At 46.6% G+C, this 18,412-nt stretch overlaps 1 protein-coding gene across 2 annotated transcripts in view; it reads left to right on the top strand.

The window, feature by feature from the left end:
- Positions 1–18,412, top strand: part of SAFB2 (scaffold attachment factor B2) — a 32,996-nt gene that overhangs the window by 14,002 nt on the left and 582 nt on the right. The window contains exons 10-20 of one of the 2 annotated variants that reach the window (XM_063110646.1): positions 2,141–2,290; positions 2,384–2,496; positions 5,920–6,050; positions 7,711–7,802; positions 10,100–10,236; positions 11,723–12,016; positions 13,109–13,249; positions 14,571–14,613; positions 15,556–15,686; positions 18,018–18,130; positions 18,255–18,321. In XM_063110646.1, the coding sequence (XP_062966716.1) occupies positions 2,141–2,290; positions 2,384–2,496; positions 5,920–6,050; positions 7,711–7,802; positions 10,100–10,236; positions 11,723–12,016; positions 13,109–13,249; positions 14,571–14,613; positions 15,556–15,686; positions 18,018–18,130; positions 18,255–18,321 (1,412 nt within the window). Of the gene's footprint in view, positions 1–2,140; positions 2,291–2,383; positions 2,497–5,919; positions 6,051–7,710; positions 7,803–10,099; positions 10,237–11,722; positions 12,017–13,108; positions 13,250–14,515; positions 14,614–15,555; positions 15,687–18,017; positions 18,131–18,254; positions 18,322–18,412 lie in introns of those variants that run through there. The other variant, XM_063110647.1, reaches the window with a different exon arrangement.

The raw sequence follows: 18,412 nt of genomic DNA, 5'->3' as shown, positions 1-18,412 counted from the left end.
AAACCTAGGAGTACATCATTGGCTTTTTTGTTTTCATTTGTCTTTTTCGCTTTAAACAGTTCTTTTAAAGAGATTTATAAATAAGGAAAAATGTGTTTACTATTTTGGGTGTTCTTTGTTCCTTTTTGTTGTATATCTGAGTTCCCATTGGACATCATTTCCTCCCTCCTGAGGACTTAAACATTTCTTAAAGTTCAGGGTTGTTGATGATGAATTGTTGTAGCTCTGGTATGTCTGAAAAAGTCTTTATTTGCCTTCGTTTTGAAAGATATTTTTACTGAGTACAGAATTCTAGGTTGATTTAATCTTTGTTACTTGAGTACCCAATTTGTCTTTTTTCCCCTCGGCTGCTATTAAGATTTTTCTCTTTATCATGGGTTTGGAGCATGGCGATTGTGATGTGCTTTGGTTTAGTGGGCTGTATTTTTCCTGTTTTCCCTGCTTTTGGGGACACCAGGTTGTCTCACCCTAACCCTAACTGATGTTCTGGGTGGTTTTTCCCACTCTTTTTCTGTTTGTCTTTTTGTTTTATCTGATTTTTAATAGTTTCTCTTACTGTGTCCTCAAGTTCCCTAATTGTTTCTTCTGCAGTGTCTACTGCTAATCCCATCTAGTGTATTTTTCATCTCCAGAAGTTTGGTTTGGGTATTTTTGAGTGTCTTCCATGTATTTACCCAGTATGCTCAGTCATTCCTCTGCCTTTTTAAACATATACAATCAAGCTGAAATAACTTTTTAATATCCTCGTCCACTTTTTCTGTTATATGTGTTATATCTGGGTCTGTTTCTATTGATTAGTTTTTTCCTTTATCATGGGTCATACTTTGCTTCTTTGCACGCCTAGGATTTTTTTTTTTTTTTAAAGATGACTGGTAGAGGGATCTTAACCCTTGACTTGGTGTTGTCAGCATCATCCTCTCCCAAGTGAGCCAACCGGCCATCCCTTTATAGGGATCGAAACCTGTGGCCTTGATGTTATCAGCACCGCACTTTCCCAAGTGAGTCACAGGCTGGCCCAGGCCTAGGAATGTTTGATTGGATGTTGGATGATGTGAATTTTCCTTTGTTGGGTGGTAGTTATTCTTGTATTCCTATACTCTTGAGCTTTTTTTCTGGGACACAGCCAGGTTTCTTGGACACAGTTTAGTCTTCCTGAGGCTTGCTTTTATGCTTTTAAGTCAGGGCCAGGGCAGCCTTTAGTTTGGGGCTCATTTTGCTCCACTCTGTACCCTCTGAGTACTCTGATGCCTCTTGAATTATCCCAGTCTAGCTACTGGGGAATGTAAACTATTTGCAGCCCTGAGTGAACTCTAGAGATTGTTCCCTTCACTTTTTACGGTGGTTCTCTCCCAGCCTCTGGTTTCCTCACACTCGTGCTCTGGTCAGGAAGAACCTTCTGCAGATCTCTGGTGTCCTCTGTGCAGTGCTGTCCTCCCTGGTACTCAGTTGTACAATTTCAGTCTGTCTTTGTCTCAGGATCTCAGCTCTGTCTCATCAACTCAGGCATGCTGCCTGCCTCAATTTCCCTTCCCTGCCCATGGCCTACAAATTCCATTTAGTAAGCAGATCAAACACAGTGCTCTCTTGGGGATTGCTCCTGGGTAACTTGATGTTTAGTGTCTGAAAACCATTATTGCCTACGTTTCCCCCAGTTTTTTAGTTGTTTCAGGCAGGAGGGCAATGCTCGATTCTCCGTCTTGGATGGAAACGGAAGTTCTCTTGCTGTGGGAGCATGCTTGACAGTCGGCGCCCGGTCAGAGCTGTTCTCAGCCTTGGCTGGCATGAATAGGGGTGCGGCTCTGACTATCAGCTCCTTAGCTATCGGGCACAATGGAAGTGACGAAAATGATCAGAATGGGAAGGACTTTGGGTTAATTAACAAGAGTGCTGACGTTGAACGGTCTTTATACTGCCTGTTTGTGTTTTTCCCCTCTGAGGGCTGATCTTGTATCAAAAGCAGTTGTGTTTTGATGGGTCAGGATTAACGAGAACCAACTTAATAACTAATTTTGAAAAACTAACAATTTGTAGAGAAGTAACAAATAGTGGAAATGATTCTGAGTATCAGTTAATTGTTAATCATTTTAACAAGTTGTGTGGTTATTTGTATGAGAGAATAAGAATGCCTTTTTTCATGAAGGTTGTTGGGGCCAAAGTGGTAACCAATGCCCGCAGTCCTGGGGCTCGATGCTATGGATTTGTCACCATGTCAACATCAGATGAAGCCACCAAGTGTATCAGCCATCTGCACAGAACTGAATTACATGGAAGAATGATCTCCGTGGAGAAGGTGAGGCAGTTCTTGCCTGTTGTCCCTCACAAACAAAGTTTACAGGCGAGGAGACCTGGCCCACCAATCATTTCTCTCTGTAATATATTTCAGGCCAAAAATGAACCTGCTGGGAAAAAGCTGTCTGACAGAAAAGAATGTGAAGTGAAGAAGGAAAAGTTTTCCAGTGTTGACAGACATCATTCTGTGGAGATCAAAATTGAAAAGTAAAATGATTTTTAAGAACCTTTTCTCTTGGGATTCCTGGAAGGAGGGCAGGTAGCATCTACAGCGGCCCTTGTGAGACAAGCATCTATGTTCTGCTTTATGTAGAAAGCCTCACCAGCTTCTCATCGCAGGCTCAGCTGACTTTTGCAGCTTGCTGCAGCTGAATAGCTTTCTATTTAAAGATATTTAATGAAATTATTACCTATAACTTTAAAAAAAATGGATACAGGTGATCCCTTATAAGTATATCCTAACAATGTAGTAGCCTTTTCAAAAAAATAATATACATGAAAGAATACTATTTTTATTTTGTTCTTACATTCTGGGCTCTTGCATGGCTTCTCAAACCTTGGCATTATTTTCTCATTTATGTTGATTTTCATGTGGTTCTTGCTTTTAAGTCAATTGTCAAAAGCCCAGTTTTTTCAAAAGTAAAACATCATCCAGAGGGGTCTTATATAATAATGCAGTGAATGACCTTGAGCTAGCATTTGTGCTGTGTCGGACAGATGTCAAGTATCGCTGTGTTTACTTTGGAAATTAAAAATATCCCAGGACACACTGTGAGTTCACTGTTGAACCGTGGGATACCTTGGCACAGTAGTTTGGGAACTGTGGGTCTGAAATACTGGTTTTTTTTAAGGAAGTAATTTATATCTGTAATTAAAGTGGAAATAGGGACAGATCTTTCAAAGCAGACATGACTGACTTGTATTTCTATCACATCATAGGCTTAGCTTTTGAGATGGTAGGCTTTGGTGATGTGTCTAATAATGGTGATGTCTCAGCTGAGTACCTACATTAAATTTATATTGTCAACATGATTTACTTCCACTTCCAGGTCCACTCACACCCTAAAAATGGAACCCTTTGCCAAGAATCTGTCAGTCTCATAGTAATTCCATTTTGCTATTGTTTTTTTATGTAAGGAAATTTGTAAAGTAAAACACGTTTGTTGACATCATCAATACTCATAAGTTAAACTGGGCTTTTAAAGATAGACTTAGCAGTTTCCATTGCCAGATTGGAATTAGTAGGCCCCTGAGTAATGGGCATCAGAAGGGCCTTCATGTACTTGGGAGCAAGAGCCCTAATTTTATCAGCTACTTCTTCAAAGAGACACATCTCATTAGCATTGCCAAAAAATCTGTATTGGTAGAATGTGGGGAACTGTTGAGAATTCTTGGCATTCTTAGTGTCTTGGGGTACATTTCATTCATTGGTTTTTCTGATCACAAAAGTGAGCTGTATCAGTGGGAGAAGCAAGATGGCAATAACTATAGCTAACTTGTGTTAGGTGGCCAAGAGGTCAGCATTATAAATGCAGCCATTCCCTTAGTCCTCACAACCATCCTGCGAGGCATTTGCTCCGTGTAGAAGAGGAAACATGCTCAGAAAGGGGAAATGTCTGGCCCTGTGTCACCCAATCCTGCAGGCGTAGCAAGGCAGGGATTTAATCCTGATGGCTTCCCCAGCCCGGTGGCACTCAAATGAGTAATAAGCTTAAGATGTTTAAAACCAAACTGCCTTCAAGTTGTTTGCATAGGAGGTTGTTTTTAAATTTATCACCTTATTTTTTTTTCTTCAAATAAAAAACTTCATTAATTTTCCCTTTTAAGAATTTCTAGATCTAGCATTCAGCCTAGTGAAATAGATGAGCTTTCCAAAGAGGTGGCTTGTCTTGGACAAGTTGTAATTTTTATAAAATTGCTATTTGGAAAGCACATACAAATGTCAGGCATAATGCCGCTACCCAGAGGTAACACTTTTTGGTGTATATCCTGCAAGGTTTTTTTTCCAATGTATATGTTTATTTTTTTAAATTACTTCTTAACTTACTTGCTGTTATGGACATATTCCATTGTGTCTAGAAAGTGCCATGTGAGATACAAACCAAGTAGGTGTGGTCTCTCCTGTCAAAGGCATTTTTTAGATCTACTTGGAGGAAGAAGGCACCACCCCTGTAGTAGTGGAAGGGGCACTTCAGAGATTATTCGCTGCAGAGCAGCCTCTGTGTCCTTCGGAAGGGGAGTGGCTAAACAAACATGGAGTATTGTACAGCAGCCTGGTGAATATCCACACAGATTAATCTTTGAAACGTACTCTTAGGTAAACAAGGCAACCCATAGAGCAATATATGAAGTATGATCTCATTTATGCCAATCCTAAGACTCCTTATAAAACATCCCTTAAGATAACCATGGTTATGTGGGTGTGGGTGTGAAACCTCAGGAAATGGATCCCAGTGATAGTAAAGTCATGCTGGTAGTTGTCATGGGGATGAGGGAGGGGACGTGAAGAGGACAAGTGTTCCTATGCCTTCAGCTGTATCTGTAGCATTATATTTTTTAAAACTAGAAACTGATATGTTAAAGCCATTTATAATAGTTCTGATACATGCCATTAATTATTCTGGTGTGTATTTAAATTTTTTCTCAAAATGAATATTAATTTAGAATGGACTTTTTGGTGCTGTGGAAGTTTAGGAGAGTGAGTGAGCCGAGGGCACTGGAGAGGTCTCCTCGGCATGGCGAGAGCCCAGCCCGGCTTGCTGGGGGAAGAGGCCAGAGAGGCACTTGTTTGAGGACCCCATGGGGTCTGCCTTGCCTAACCTGGACCCTGGCACGTGGCCAGCATTTAATAAGTGCAGCTTAATTGCCTGAGATAAACAGCATTAGGGAAAGTGGGAGACAAGTTTGAGTGGTGAAGTTGACTTACTTCATTGCTTAGGTTTATTCTTGAAATGGTATTAACTGTTACCATGTTCGCTGGCACATAACATATCATTTTAACTCCCCCAAAGTGTGCAGAAATTACCAGTCACAGGGTGATGGTGTTAAGAGCAAATGGCCTACTGCTCTATGCAGCACGGCCTTCACATCTTCATACCGTACGTCCATTCTGTGTCACACTGCATCTACGTGGAAGAAATGTTTTTCCCCGTAAAGCTGAAAGATGGTATGCCACACACACGAAGAAACGGATTTAAAATTAATTTTTGAAAAGTATTCTTATACAGTTGGAGTGTTTCTCATGAATACCTATATACCTGTCTCACACATCAGTGCATCTAACATTTTGGGGAAACATCCCAGGACCCTCCAGTTTTATTATGTGTATTTCTAGACTTTTTTTTTTCCTTTTGGTGGCTGGCTGGTGTAGGGATCCGAGCCCGTGACTTTGGGGTTATAAGGCTGCTCTCTTACCAACTGAGCTAACCGACTAGCCCATATATTGCTAGATTTAGCAAATAACTGAAGTGGGAATAGGGGCTATATTTTCAAATAACTTTCCTCACCTAATTACCATTGGGGTGATTTGTTTTGTGTGGACATCTGAGCACATGTGAGTGAAGCTTGGTGTGAGCCAGTCCTATTACAGAATCTCAGAAACTCAAATTTGATAACCATGTTTTTAAATAGAACTGTAATTAAGAAGGAAGAGAAGATTGAGAAAAAGGAAGAAAAAAAGCCTGAAGACATTAAAAAGGAAGAAAAAGACCCAGATGAGCTCAAACCAGGACCTACAAATCGGTCTAGAGTTACCAAATCAGGTGATTATAGAGTCTTTTAAGTGTTCATGAAAGGGGAGAAGCCTGGTAAGTGCAGTGGGCAAGGAGGGTTTCAGGGAAAAGGGAAGACAGCAAGCTTTGTGTGACTAGCCTGAGTTTTGCTGTTTATAGGCAGCTGCTAAAGAAACAGAGCCTTGGGTGATGAAATGGCTTATAGGAGTTTCTCTACATAGTCAGAAATCTGGAGGTACTCTGGATGGGCTAGATGTGGTTTATGTTTATTGGTGGACTTAGTGGCCTGGGTTATGCCTTTTTTTTTTTTTTTTTTTTTTTTCTGAGCCTTTGGCAGACTATAGTATGGGCTTTGCAGGAGAGAGTTGTCCTGATTCCTTGCAACTAATTTGTTACAATCCTGCAGGTGTGCAATCAAGTTTTTCCTGCATTTATGTTAAAGCCAGATATAGTTTAAAAAAAAAAAAAAATGTAGAGAACACTAAAACCTCAGAACATCTATATCCATTAAAGTAGTTGTATTTCAGGGCCGGCCCGTGGCTCACTCGGGAGAGTGTGGTGCTGACAACACCAAGGCCATGAGTTCGGATCCCATGTAGGGATGGCCGGTTAGCTCACTTGGGAGAGCGTGGTGCTGACAACACCAAGTCAAGGGTTAAGATCCTCATCTTTAAAAAAAACTAAATAAATAAATAAGTAGTTGTATTTAGTTGTATTTGGTGGTATGATGAGGTTTTATTTGGGAGGGGGGGAGATGGCTGGTACGGGGAAACCGAACCCTTGATCTTGACCTTGTTGCTATAAGGCTGTGCTCTAACCAACTGAGCTAACCAGCCAGCCCCAAAGTAGTTGTATTTGGAAGATGCCCCTTCTGTTGTCATTTTATAAAAGTTTATTGTGCTCTGTACCTTTGAATTTGTGTGAGACTCTCAGAATGTTTTGTGGCAAAAAATAAACCAATCTCGGAGGAAGGGAGGAGATGGGGACAAAAACAAAACCCAACCATCTGGAGCATTGAAATTTGGTACAGCACGTTACAAGTTAGATCTTAAGTGCTTGGGGTAATTTACCAGCAATCTCATGAGGAACATGTTTTTAAAATGTTCCTCAAGTATTATAAATCTCCCCTAAATAAGTCATTGTTGCAGTGGTTAGAGCCTGGTTGTCATGTCGTCAGGACAGAATTGATCTGAAAGTCTTTATTGCTATGGATGAGTGAAGGGAAACCCACCCATCTGGCGAGATACTCCCTTCAAGATGGCAGCATCTGATTCAGAGCACAGGGCCCAGGTTCTGCAGAGCTTTACAGATTGTGTGGGAGGAATAAAAATATAAACTGGTTTTCCTGGAGCTACTAGGATTTAGCGGGAGGGGTAGCAGAATTCTGCGGGCTGGATGTGTCTGTGTGCACATTGCAAAATGCGCTCTGACTCTGGGTTTAAGTTGTAAGATGGGAGCAACCACAGCTGCCTTACTCCAGATGTGCAAAGACTTGGCAAGGTACACTAGCTGTTTCTTACCTGTTGCAGCTGTGTTGATCACAATAGAAAGACGAAGAACAGAGGCCCTCAAGGCTAGTGTTAGGCACTTCACTGAGGCTCCGTATGCTGAAAGCCACCTGCATGCTGTTTGCTGTAGGGAAGTTGGGGTACCTGCATGTTTTGATGGATTGTTGTGTTTTTTCCTGAAGGAAGTCGAGGAATGGAACGGACTGTCGTAATGGATAAATCAAAAGGAGAGCCTGTCATTAGTGTGAAAACCACAAGCAGGTCCAAAGAGAGAGTAAGTATCACTGCTGCAGTTTCAGACACAGCTGGTTGTAATGATGCTATAATGACCACTTTGGTTTACATTATGAAAACAACATTGTTTCACCTTTAAAGTTTTTTTTTTTTTTCCTTTTTTTTTTTGTGACCGAGGGATCGCAACCCTCGGTACAGTGTTGTCTGCACCACGCTCAGCCAGTGAGCGCACGGGCCATGCCTATACAGGATCTGAACCAGCGGCCTCGGTGCTACGATGGCTACACTCTCCTGAGTGAGCCATGGGGCCGGCTCTTCACCTTTAAAATTTTAAGAGTTCTTTGAAGTACTTAGAAAGCATGTTGTTAATAGTTTCAAATTATATATGCACAGAGTTAAATTCTGAAACTTTTTTCCAGAATAATGCTTTGTGTTCCTTGATGTGCTGACCCTTTACTGATTCTTGTCAGGTTACACCATGTTCTGGGAAGAAAATTGATTCTCAGCAGCTCACCATAGGATAGGATCGTCATAGGTTGGGCAAGACCCAGGCTTTTCAAGTTGGAAGGCAGGTCCCATTCTTTGGTTAATCTAATAGCAGTTTATTAATTTTCTTTAGTTGATTTTTTTAGTCTTCTATTAAATTAACCAAAAGAAAAGTAGAGCTCAGCCTAAAACTGAATATCTTTCATGTTATCAGACAATGAGGTGCATTTCTTGAGTAGTCCACACAGATGGACCAGATGGTGACTTCTTATTTTGCTTTTACCACTCTGGAAAACAGAAACTCCACTTCCCAGCTGCATGTTCTAGAAAGACATTAACAAGGAAAACAGTGTTCTTTTAGTAAATGCAAAGTTAACTGTATTCAGCCAGAAATGCTTTGCATTTTAAAATGAACATTTGGATTCTGTAAAGCAGCAGTTACTAATGCCATCTTTCATATGGGCTTCATGCAAATCATAAAATACACAGAAATCTAGAGAAAAAGAAACCATACTCTTACCACCCATATAACTCTGCTTGGTATATAAAATAGTGATAATGCACGCATGATCAGAATGTTCAGATAGTACAGGGAGATACAACACAAGTAAAATGGATGCCCCTTTGCATCAGCATGGGCTCCTCAGGCTTCCTCTCCAAGGACCTTACACATGTGTGCACGCTGTAGAACCAAAGGGTCATGCATGCACCTTACTTTTTGTATGTAATGTGCCTTGGAAATCTTTACGTATTGAAACATGCAGTTCTCCCTTTTTCCTTTTTGAAATAAAGTTTCATTGAGAAAGGTTATGGAGGAGACATTTATTGCTGAGTGTGTACCATGTGCCAGGCTGTGGTTCATGAGCCTGTCTGTCTCCTCAGTCCAGCCTGCAGAGTGGGTCATCAGGCTAGATCTTTTGCCTATCTCATAGGTGAAGAGTATCATCGTGGTGTTTTGGGTGTTGTGTCTTTCCTTGTAGCAAGGTTGTCCTTTCTATGCATGTCTGTGTTCCGTTTCCCTCCCCCACTCCTTTTTTTTTTTAATTGGTAGAATATCTGGTCTTTAACCTTTGCCTGTCTCTCGGGTTGCTTTGTCTTTTATTGATCTTATTTTTCCCCCCGTGTGACCTAATTAAGAAAATAAGCTGAGGAGCTTCTTAAAAATATCATCTCCCAGGCCTCTGCCCCGGAGATTCTGAGTCAGAGGGTTAGCAGGGGGCCCTAGATTCTGTATTCTTTAAAAGCTTCCTGGAAGAGTCTGGGTGGCCTTGGAGAACCTTAGAAATGGCAGTCAGCCGTTACCATTTTGTGCCTTATCCCAGAAGCGGAACGTTGTAGAAGTCAGCCGTTAGTATTTGGTACCTCATTAGGAGTGCCATTCTGCATTAGAGTGCTGTGTCTTGTTCTATTTTAAGGCTGTCTGCCCATGGCCTGAGCTGGTGGTTGAAAAGTGAAGCATGAGGTCCATCATCCAGCTGTCCAAACAGCTGGTTTGCCTGCTGTCCCCCACTGAACTAATGGGCCACCGTGGCTCAGAGAGGTCTAGTTTTGCTTTAGATTATATGAGTCCTTGGCTTTGCTACTCTAGAAAAACCATTTCCTGAGGTTTCAGCTAAACTCTTCTGTTAATACGCTGTGACATTTGAAAGCAAGATTTTGGATTAAGCAGCAAACTCAGACTCTTAAGTGAAACAGTCCATGCTTGGGCCTCTAGCTTGGAGACCACGGCCTGCCATGTAAACCATGTGGGACAGGAGAATCTTAGTTTAATCTGGATGCGCATGTGTAATTTTCATTGTGTATTCGTCATAATCATTTTTCTGATGTTAACAAATTGCTTTTGGTAAACAGAGCTCCAAGAGTCAGGATCGCAAATCAGAAAGCAAAGAAAAGAGAGACATCCTGTCATTTGATAAAATCAAAGAACAGAGGGAGCGAGAGCGCCAGCGGCAGCGGGAGCGAGAAATCCGAGAAACGGAGAGGCGGCGGTGAGTGGGGCAGGTGGTGGCCACACTTGGAACATGTTGCCCATGTGGCCTGAGAGCTGTTGCCTGGGCGGGCTGGACTCCTCGTGTGTGTCACCTGAGCCTGAGAGGCATGGGTTAGTGCCTGTTCCCACACAGCCCGTTAGACATGAGGGATGGAATAAAATTCTCCCAAGCCCGTTTTTGCCCAGCTGTCCATTCCTCTGGCTGGAGTTGGACCTTGGCCCGGGTAGAAAACTCACCCACATGTTGCTTTGATGGAATGTCCCTGGGGTGAGGCCTCAGTCTTCCCTACCAAAGCCTTCCACATATATAAGGTCAAGAATGGCAGATGGAGTTCAGTGGTTATTGTTTCATCGTGCTTTGGGATGCTCCTCATTGGAGTGGCATTCCTCTCTGTCTGCACCAAGTGGCACCTTCAGGTCCCACAGTGATGTCCCTTGCCACTCTTTCCCTTTGTTAAGGAGAAGATTTACTGACACAGTTTGGAAGCAGGCTTGTCACCTCCATTTCACGCTCTGCTGTTTCACGTTGGGATGTCCAGGGTGCCCTTGTCACTTTCCCCAGGTATCACTTGGTTAAAAAAAACTTTGTCATAGTATTTGGGAGACTGTCTTGAGCTACATTGATGACGTAAAAATTTCCAGTTAGGCTACATTTGCTTTTTTAAAGTAATGTAATTCATCCTATCTGTAGATGTAGTTTCAGAAAATAGAAATCCGGTGAGAAGATTTTTGGTCCCATTTTTGGCTCAAGACTTGCTCATCCTTGGTTTGGAGCCTTTCTGGGCACCATCAGAGGTGTGGGGGTGACAGTGACGCCACCTCAGACCCAGAGAAGGACACTGCAAGCACCTGTTGAGCCGCTGGTGTGCAGTGGCCGATGACAAGTGCTCTTGGCCCTGGCTTGCTAGTGCTGGGCCAGGACACCAGAGGCCCCCATGCCTCCCCAGGCTCTGCTTAAAATGATGCTGCCATTAAAAAAATGCAGCCTTTTAGGAGGGAAGGTGTGGGAATAAGACACTCAGTACACAGTATTAACCTGTAACAAGCCCAAAGCATCCTGCATCCTTCGGGAGGCTCCTTTGAGTGTTTTTCCAAGGTTTTTCCTGTATGCCCGGCAAACTTCGTGGTAACTGTTTCCCCCCAAAGCGATGGGACTAAAGACCACTGTTTTTTCCATCTTGTTGAGACCTTTAAGCCAAGTCTTGCAGGCCTTGGCCTGAGGGTCCTGTGTGTCTCTTGGCCAGCTCACCCTCGGAGGACCCGTCATTAGGAGCCTGTGGTTTCCGGCGGGTCCAGGCAGCTTAGTGAGGGTGGCAGGGCCCTGGGTTGGGCAGACCCCTGCGCCCTGCAGCTGGTGGGAGGCTGCCGTTCCTGTTGACAAGCCGCTTCACACCCCAGGAAGCCTGAGTTTTCGCCCCGGGGTCGGGACTCCAGGCCGATGCAGCAATTCAGGGTGGCCTCGAGGTGTGTGTGTGTCCCTGCAGGGAGCGGGAGCAGCGGGAGCGGGAGCAGCGCCTGGAGGCCTTCCATGAGCGCAAGGAGAAGGCGCGGCTGCAGCGTGAGCGCCTGCAGCTCCAGGGCCAGCGGCAGCGGCTGGAGCGCGAGCGGCTGGAGCGGGAGCGGTTGGAGCGGGAGCGCATGCGTGTGGAGCGCGAGCGCAGGAAGGAGCAGGAGCGCATCCACCGCGAGCGCGAGGAGCTGCGGCGCCAGCAGGAGCAGCTGCGCTACGAGCAGGAGCGGCGGCCCGTGGCACGGCGGCCCTACGACCTGGACGGCCGGTGAGGCGTGCTGGGCGTGGCATGTCCCCTCCCTGTCACCCTGTGCCTGGAGCGCTGCAAATATTTCGTATGGAACCCGGGGTTGGCATGAGCCCAGCTGGTCGGATCGTGGTGCCGATAACACCACGGGTTACCAGGGTTTGAGCCCTTCACCAGCCAGGCGCAAAAAATAAATAAATAATAATATGGAAGCTGGCGCTCTCTGCGTGCTCCTGCAAAACTTGGTGTTGCCTCTGCCTTGGGTTTATGTAGTTCAACATCAGGAGCCAGCGGTTGTGCAGGCTTTTTTCCCCCTGTTGAATTCAGAGAATCTTGATGGTTGCCACTTGCTGGAGGGTTTGTGATGCTTTTCCTCTTAGGTTCCTGGTGGAACCTAACCATTCTCTTAAGTGTCTGTCCTGTGAGACGACCAATGTCCATTAGACCCAAGTTGGCCGTGGCTGGCTGTGGGTCTAGTGTGTACTTCTAGACAGAGAGGCGGAGAGTAGGCATTGTGGAAAAGGAAATTGCCTTCTGGTTTAGAAAGTAGGTTTATTGGTTTGCAGCTCTGAGCGGCTTAATTGAGGGTCACCCATCACCCCAGTCCCCATGAGCCTAGTTTTCTGGTAAAAATCAGGAAGAAGATAATTGGATGCCATCCTGAGCTGTATGTAGTTCACTCTCATCACTCGATCTAATTCCCTTTGCTTTTGCAAAAAACTCAGAGGGAGGTTCAGGTTCCCATAGGAGACAGGAAAGGTAAAAACGTGGCAATGGGAGTTCCATTCCAGAAGAATCAAATATTTCATTTCACTTGCATTTGAGCTCACGCGGGGATCAAGGTATTAACAGCCTTGCGAGACAATTAGCTCACAGCAGTCCTTTTCTCAGGGTTGTCAGATGAGAATACCAGTATGCCTCTTGGCAGTTTGGGGGATTTTAATTTATCAAATCAAAGCTATAATGATTGAATGTTTAGAGATTAGCCCTGCAGGACATTTTAAATGATACTGGGTGTGAGGAGAGAGCTCCCCTCCCCACTTCCACCCCCTTCCTTTTCTCTATCTTTTTCATAAGTGAAATTTGCATTCTCTTTAAAATAAAAAATAACAGGCGAGATGATATGTACTGGCCAGAAGGAAAACGTGTGGCAATGGAGGACAGATACCGTGCTGACTACCCCCGGCCGGATCACCGCTTCCACGACTTTGACCATCGCGACCGGGGCCAGTACCAGGACCACGCCACTGACAGGTCAGTGACCCTGCCCCTCTCCTGCAGCCATCACCGTGGCAGGCACCTGGGCATCTGGTTTATGTTGTTCTCAGCCTGGTGCAGGGAAAGGTCTTTGTTCTCTGAAGTTCATTTACTTCTGAGATCTATGGTGAGTGACTTTGACCCGCTGCACAGAGCTTGAGCAAGTTGTTGGAATTGGTGGTCACTTAATAGACTCCTCTGCTTGCTGAGCAGGAAGGCACCTTGGCACTCATGTCGTATGCTGTCCTCTTTACGGATTGGCTAGCTGTGGCCCTGGGCAGCGTGCTGTGTTCAAGAGCAGGCGGGGCGGAATCCAAGCCCAGGCATCCTCCATGTGGCGCTCTCTTGTGGGTGGGGAATGTTTGTCAGCACGGCCGGCTCTGGGTTTCATAGCTCCCCCAGATCCCTGGGGATCTGTCCACAGCCACTCCTCTCCCTCTGCTTTCCTCCTATGGAGCACAAGCCCCTCTAGAACCTGACTCAGGAAGGACTTGGAGGATGGCATGGCCCAGCCTCGTGGTTACTGCAGATGAGGAAGCAGGTTTAGAGAAGGGAGTGAGCTGCCTGGGCCAGCAGAGGCTCCACCAGAGCTTTGGGGCTTGTGCCCGGGCTTCCTCGACCGGAACAGGTTCCTATGCCAGTAAACTACAAAGAATTGACTGGCGAATGTGCAGAATTTCTCACCAGGGGTCTGCTTTGTACTTTTGAGGGTCTAGGTGGGTTTTTTAGCCAGCACTTTTCTTTTTTCCTGTTTTCATTTTTTATACTTTTCCATTTTCCGATGTCTTTTTAAGTGAGACATATATGTAGTTTGTTAAAAAAGCAGCCCTTGGTTTTCCAGTTTAAGAATGCTGACTCTGGGTTTCTCATTGTGCTCCCCTGGGCTACATGTCCTCAAGCCATTTTACTGTTCATTAGCTCCTCTGTTTTGGATGGCAGGGGGACAGGAGAAAGTGGGCTGGGAAACCATTAATTTAATTAATTGTGGCTGGAGTTGGTGTAAAATTTGGTGTGAGCCACACATGTTGCATTAGACCACAGGTTAGGGACCATAAGAAGCTTCCATTTGTCCCTGTTACCCTTACTTTTGTCACAGGGCTAACGATAAATTAGGAGTTGACTTCACAATATGGGTCTCTATTTCTGAGATCTCTCCCAGGGATATTAGCTGAGTAAGATCTTCATTCCCACTAGTCAGTTATAGTTCTTCTGTGGTGGGATAGAACAAGTATCCCAGTTGTGACACTCTCGTGTGGCCTGCAGAAATGTATAGCAGTACCACCAGCTGCTGCCTGAACGAGGTGTTTTCCTTCTGCAGGAGGGAAGGGTCCAGGCCAGTGATGGGAGAGCGAGATGGGCAGGTGAGTACACCCAGGCCCTGGGCCAGGCAGCTGCCACCTATACATCATATTGGGGGGGTGGGGAGGTGGAAGGGTTGGTGCTGGTCAGTGATTAGAAGTGCACATGTTTTCTAATTAGTGAGTCTATGTAGTTTTCAAATATGTAGGACTTGTTCTTGCCTAGTTTTATCCAGTAGAAACTGCACGTATCTCTTGGTTGCCCACTTGCTTATTAGTCTTTGAGCCTTGGCACTGCGGGGTGTCCCAGAATACCCCCATGGTGGCTTAGCCAGTTAGTGAGTTGCTATGTAGTAGACATCTTGGGGAGGGGTCTGCTGTTTCAGGTACGACATAAAGGCCACAAGTTTGGTTCCTGAGTTCCTCTGGTAATGGATGTGCTGATGCCTGTGGGTGGTGGGGAGGGTCTGAGCTCAGAGAAAGGTGCGAGACAGACATCAGAAGAGTAGCTTTTGAAAGCAGGATGTGTTTGTGGAGAGAACATTACACCATTCCTACTTCCTATCCCTGCTGGTGGGCCGGAGTGATTTGAGGCTACGGTAGCCAGGCCCTCGGGGACGACCTGCCCCAGGGCTGTGGGAGAGTGGCCTTCCTGTCCTTAGAAGGAAGGGTCTAAGGATGTGTCTAAGAGACTCTCTCAGTACAGCCATCAAGAACCTGAAAGCACACTTACAGGGCAGGAGGGTGATGCTCTGGCCCTGGCTTCGATGGCCAGTGATGTGGCTCTAGGGGTGTGAGGAGGGGAGTCGGGGAACACACGGTTGGCAAAGCCAGACTCAGCAACAGAGTCGAGGCCACTGTGCCCGGGCCCAGGCAGCTCCTTCTCAGCCATACCCTGCCTGCTGCCTCGGGGTCTGCAGGGGAACAGGCCTCCTGGAAGGTGGGCCTAGCTGGGAGTGATTTGGTTAGAGTGTCACCCTGTCCCTTTTGGGTTGTGCCTTCTAGCACTACTCAGATGACCGCCGTGGCCACGGAGGACCCCCAGAGCGCCACAGCCGGGACTCCCACGACGGCTGGGGAGGCTACGGCTCAGACAAGAGAATGAGTGAAGGCCGGGGGCTGCCTCCTCCCCCCAGGTTAGTGGGTGGGTCATGGGGGGGCGGGAGCATCTGTCCTCACCTGGGAAGACGTTACTGCCTTGCATGTCCCCACGGTGCGATTCAGCTAGGGGAGCTCTAGGATGGGCTACCTGGGGTTCCTGCTGTTTGGAACTTCTGACTCAGGAAGGTCAGGTTCTCAAGAGGAAGGGCAAGGAGCAGACACTCAAGAGATGGAGCCATCCAGGTCACCCAGACAGCCCCTCCCCACTCAGTAGGGCACAGGTCAAGTCACAGAGGCCGCCTGCCTGTTGCAGGAGAAGCTTTTAGCCTTGCCCTTCAACAAGAGCAAGGTGGGGAGGCTTTGTTTTCCCCCAAGGTTGTCTTTGGGCATGTCCTGCTTGGATGTTTCTTTCCCTGACTCCTGGTTGGTCTGGATCAGGGCTTCTCAACCCTGGCTGCCAGTTAGAATCACTTGTGGGGACCTTGGCCTGAGGTGGGTGGGTTGGATCTTTGTGGGTGGAACCTGGATGGCAGGTTTGTTGTGCCCTCTCCCCCCCAGGCCTCCCAGCATGCTGTCAGGGTTGAGGATACTGGGCCTGCCCCTCCCCAGGGGGCCCTGGTGTCCAAGGCCCCCTTCCTCACACACTGCAGCTTCTCTGGGCAGCCTCAAGCCTCGTCAGTTTTGGGGGTGACCCAGGGCTTGTCAGGGAGGAGAGGCGCCTCCTCTAGCATAGGCCTTTGTTTCACCTGCGCTTCCTGTACCCAGGGAGGTGTCGGGCCTGGGATGATCCCTGTACAGTTGTCTCTTCCCTCTCAGCTTCTGCCTCTTTGAGGCCTGAGCTGGCCGCTGTGCCTGCTGTACCTGTGCCCCTTTCCTCTGCGTGGTGTTCATCCTGGCAGTGTCTGCAAACACAGCTGCTGTGCTGTGTGGGACGAGGCTCTTAGCACAGCCCGTCCAGGTGTGGCTTCTGGCTCCCCTTTGCACAAAGGTGCCCTCACCTTTGCTGGACTCTTCCCTTTTACTTGCAGCTGTTCTGGGTTCTCCAGGACACCAGAAGTTGCTACTGCATCTGTAGCTAGCACAGATTGAAAGCAGTCTGGTTAAGGTAACATAAAATGTTCTCCTGCAAGCGACCTACTTAGACTCAGTCCTTTAATGTCATTCAGGTATTTGCCATAAATACCTGTGGGCAATTTAAATGGGAGAACTCATCCTCAGAGCAAAAGACTGCAGTGAGCAGCAGCACTGTGCCATTGGGTGGCTGGTACCTGGTGGCAGACATCACACACATTTGGTTTCCATTCCTTTTGGTGGTGGTATTGCATTTGCCTTGCAGACGGGTGGCCGGGGCTCCCTCTCAGGCCAGCAGCCACTGCATTCATCTGTCATTCCACAGCAGGCAGCCACTCAGCCAGACTCAGCTGTGGTCTGGAAGCTGTCCTGGACAGCTGCCGGTGGCTGCTGGTACCAGGACATTTTGGAACTGTTTGGATTTTAATCTCCCAGAGTTCCTCTCTAAAACTTTGTTTAAACAGCTTTTCTAAAAAGGAATTCATGTGCCATACAGCTTACTCATTTATGTCAGACAGCCATCTCTACAGTCCATTTTATTTTCATCACCCCCAAAAAGAAACCTTGCACCTCTTAGTAACCATACCCCATTCCCCCAGCCCTTCGCAACTGTTAATCTCCTTTCCGGCACCATGGATTTGCCTGTTCTGGACATTTCATATGAATGGAGTCACACGTGTCCTTTCATGTCTGGTTTCTTTCAAGGTTCATCCACATGGTAGTGTGTGTCATGGTTCATTCTTTTTTATGGCTGAGTGAGCTCTTGTGTGGGTGCACCATGTTGTGTTTATCCCTTTGTTAGTGGACACTGGATTCATTTCCACTTTAGGCTGTCATGAACATGCTGGGAACATTCACTTGCAAGTTTCTTTGTGGGTGTATCTTCATTTCTGTCAGGTAGATGCCTAGGAGTGGACCTGCTGGGTCACAGGGTAACTGTGTGCTTACCTGTTTGAGGAGCCACCAGACTTTTCCATGGCAGCTTCTCCGTTTTATGTTTCCATCAGCAGCACATGAGGCTCCCACTTCTCCACATCCCCCACGGCCCTTGTTGCTGTCTGTCTGATTCTGGCATCCTTATGGGTGTGAAGTGGTATCTCTTCTTGGTTTTGATGTTCATCTCCCCGAGCCTTTTCACGAGCTTACTGGCCACTTGTATATCTTTGGGGAAACGTCACTTCCAATTGGCCCATCTCTCTCTGAAGTTTGTAACACTCTAGAGCGCAGGGTTTTCCTCCACCCAGCCTGATGGCACATCTGGACAGCTGCGGGGTCTGCTTTTTGTTCTGGCACAGGGGCAGCCGTGACTGGGGAGAGCACAACCCGAGGCTGGAGGAGCATCCAGCACGCACATGGCAGGGTGCTGTGGACACAGGCGCGGCAGGCCGGGAGCACGCAAGGTGGCAAGGTATGGGGTGGGGGCTGGCTCCTGGCCCTGGGGAGCAAGGGCAGTGGAGAGGGCTGGCGTCCCCCAGCGTTTCCAGAGGCTTTCCCAAGGAGGAAGCGGTGGCAAACTCTTTCTTCTCTTCCAGGTGGTGAGCGAGGCCTATCTGGGCCCTCAGGACCGGGGCACGTGGCAAGTCGGGGTGGCGTGGCGGGGTAAGAAGTGTCCAAGGATAAAATTGGTTTGCTTCTGCTCCTCACTTCCTCTCCCTTTTTTGCATGTTTGATCAACTTACTGGGTTGGATG

Source organism: Cynocephalus volans, chromosome 10, assembly GCF_027409185.1.
Source record: "Cynocephalus volans isolate mCynVol1 chromosome 10, mCynVol1.pri, whole genome shotgun sequence".
NCBI classification, from domain to species: Eukaryota; Metazoa; Chordata; class Mammalia; order Dermoptera; family Cynocephalidae; genus Cynocephalus; species Cynocephalus volans.
The sequence above is the reverse complement of the archived record's forward strand: the minus strand, read 5'-3'. Positions and strand labels throughout refer to the sequence as shown.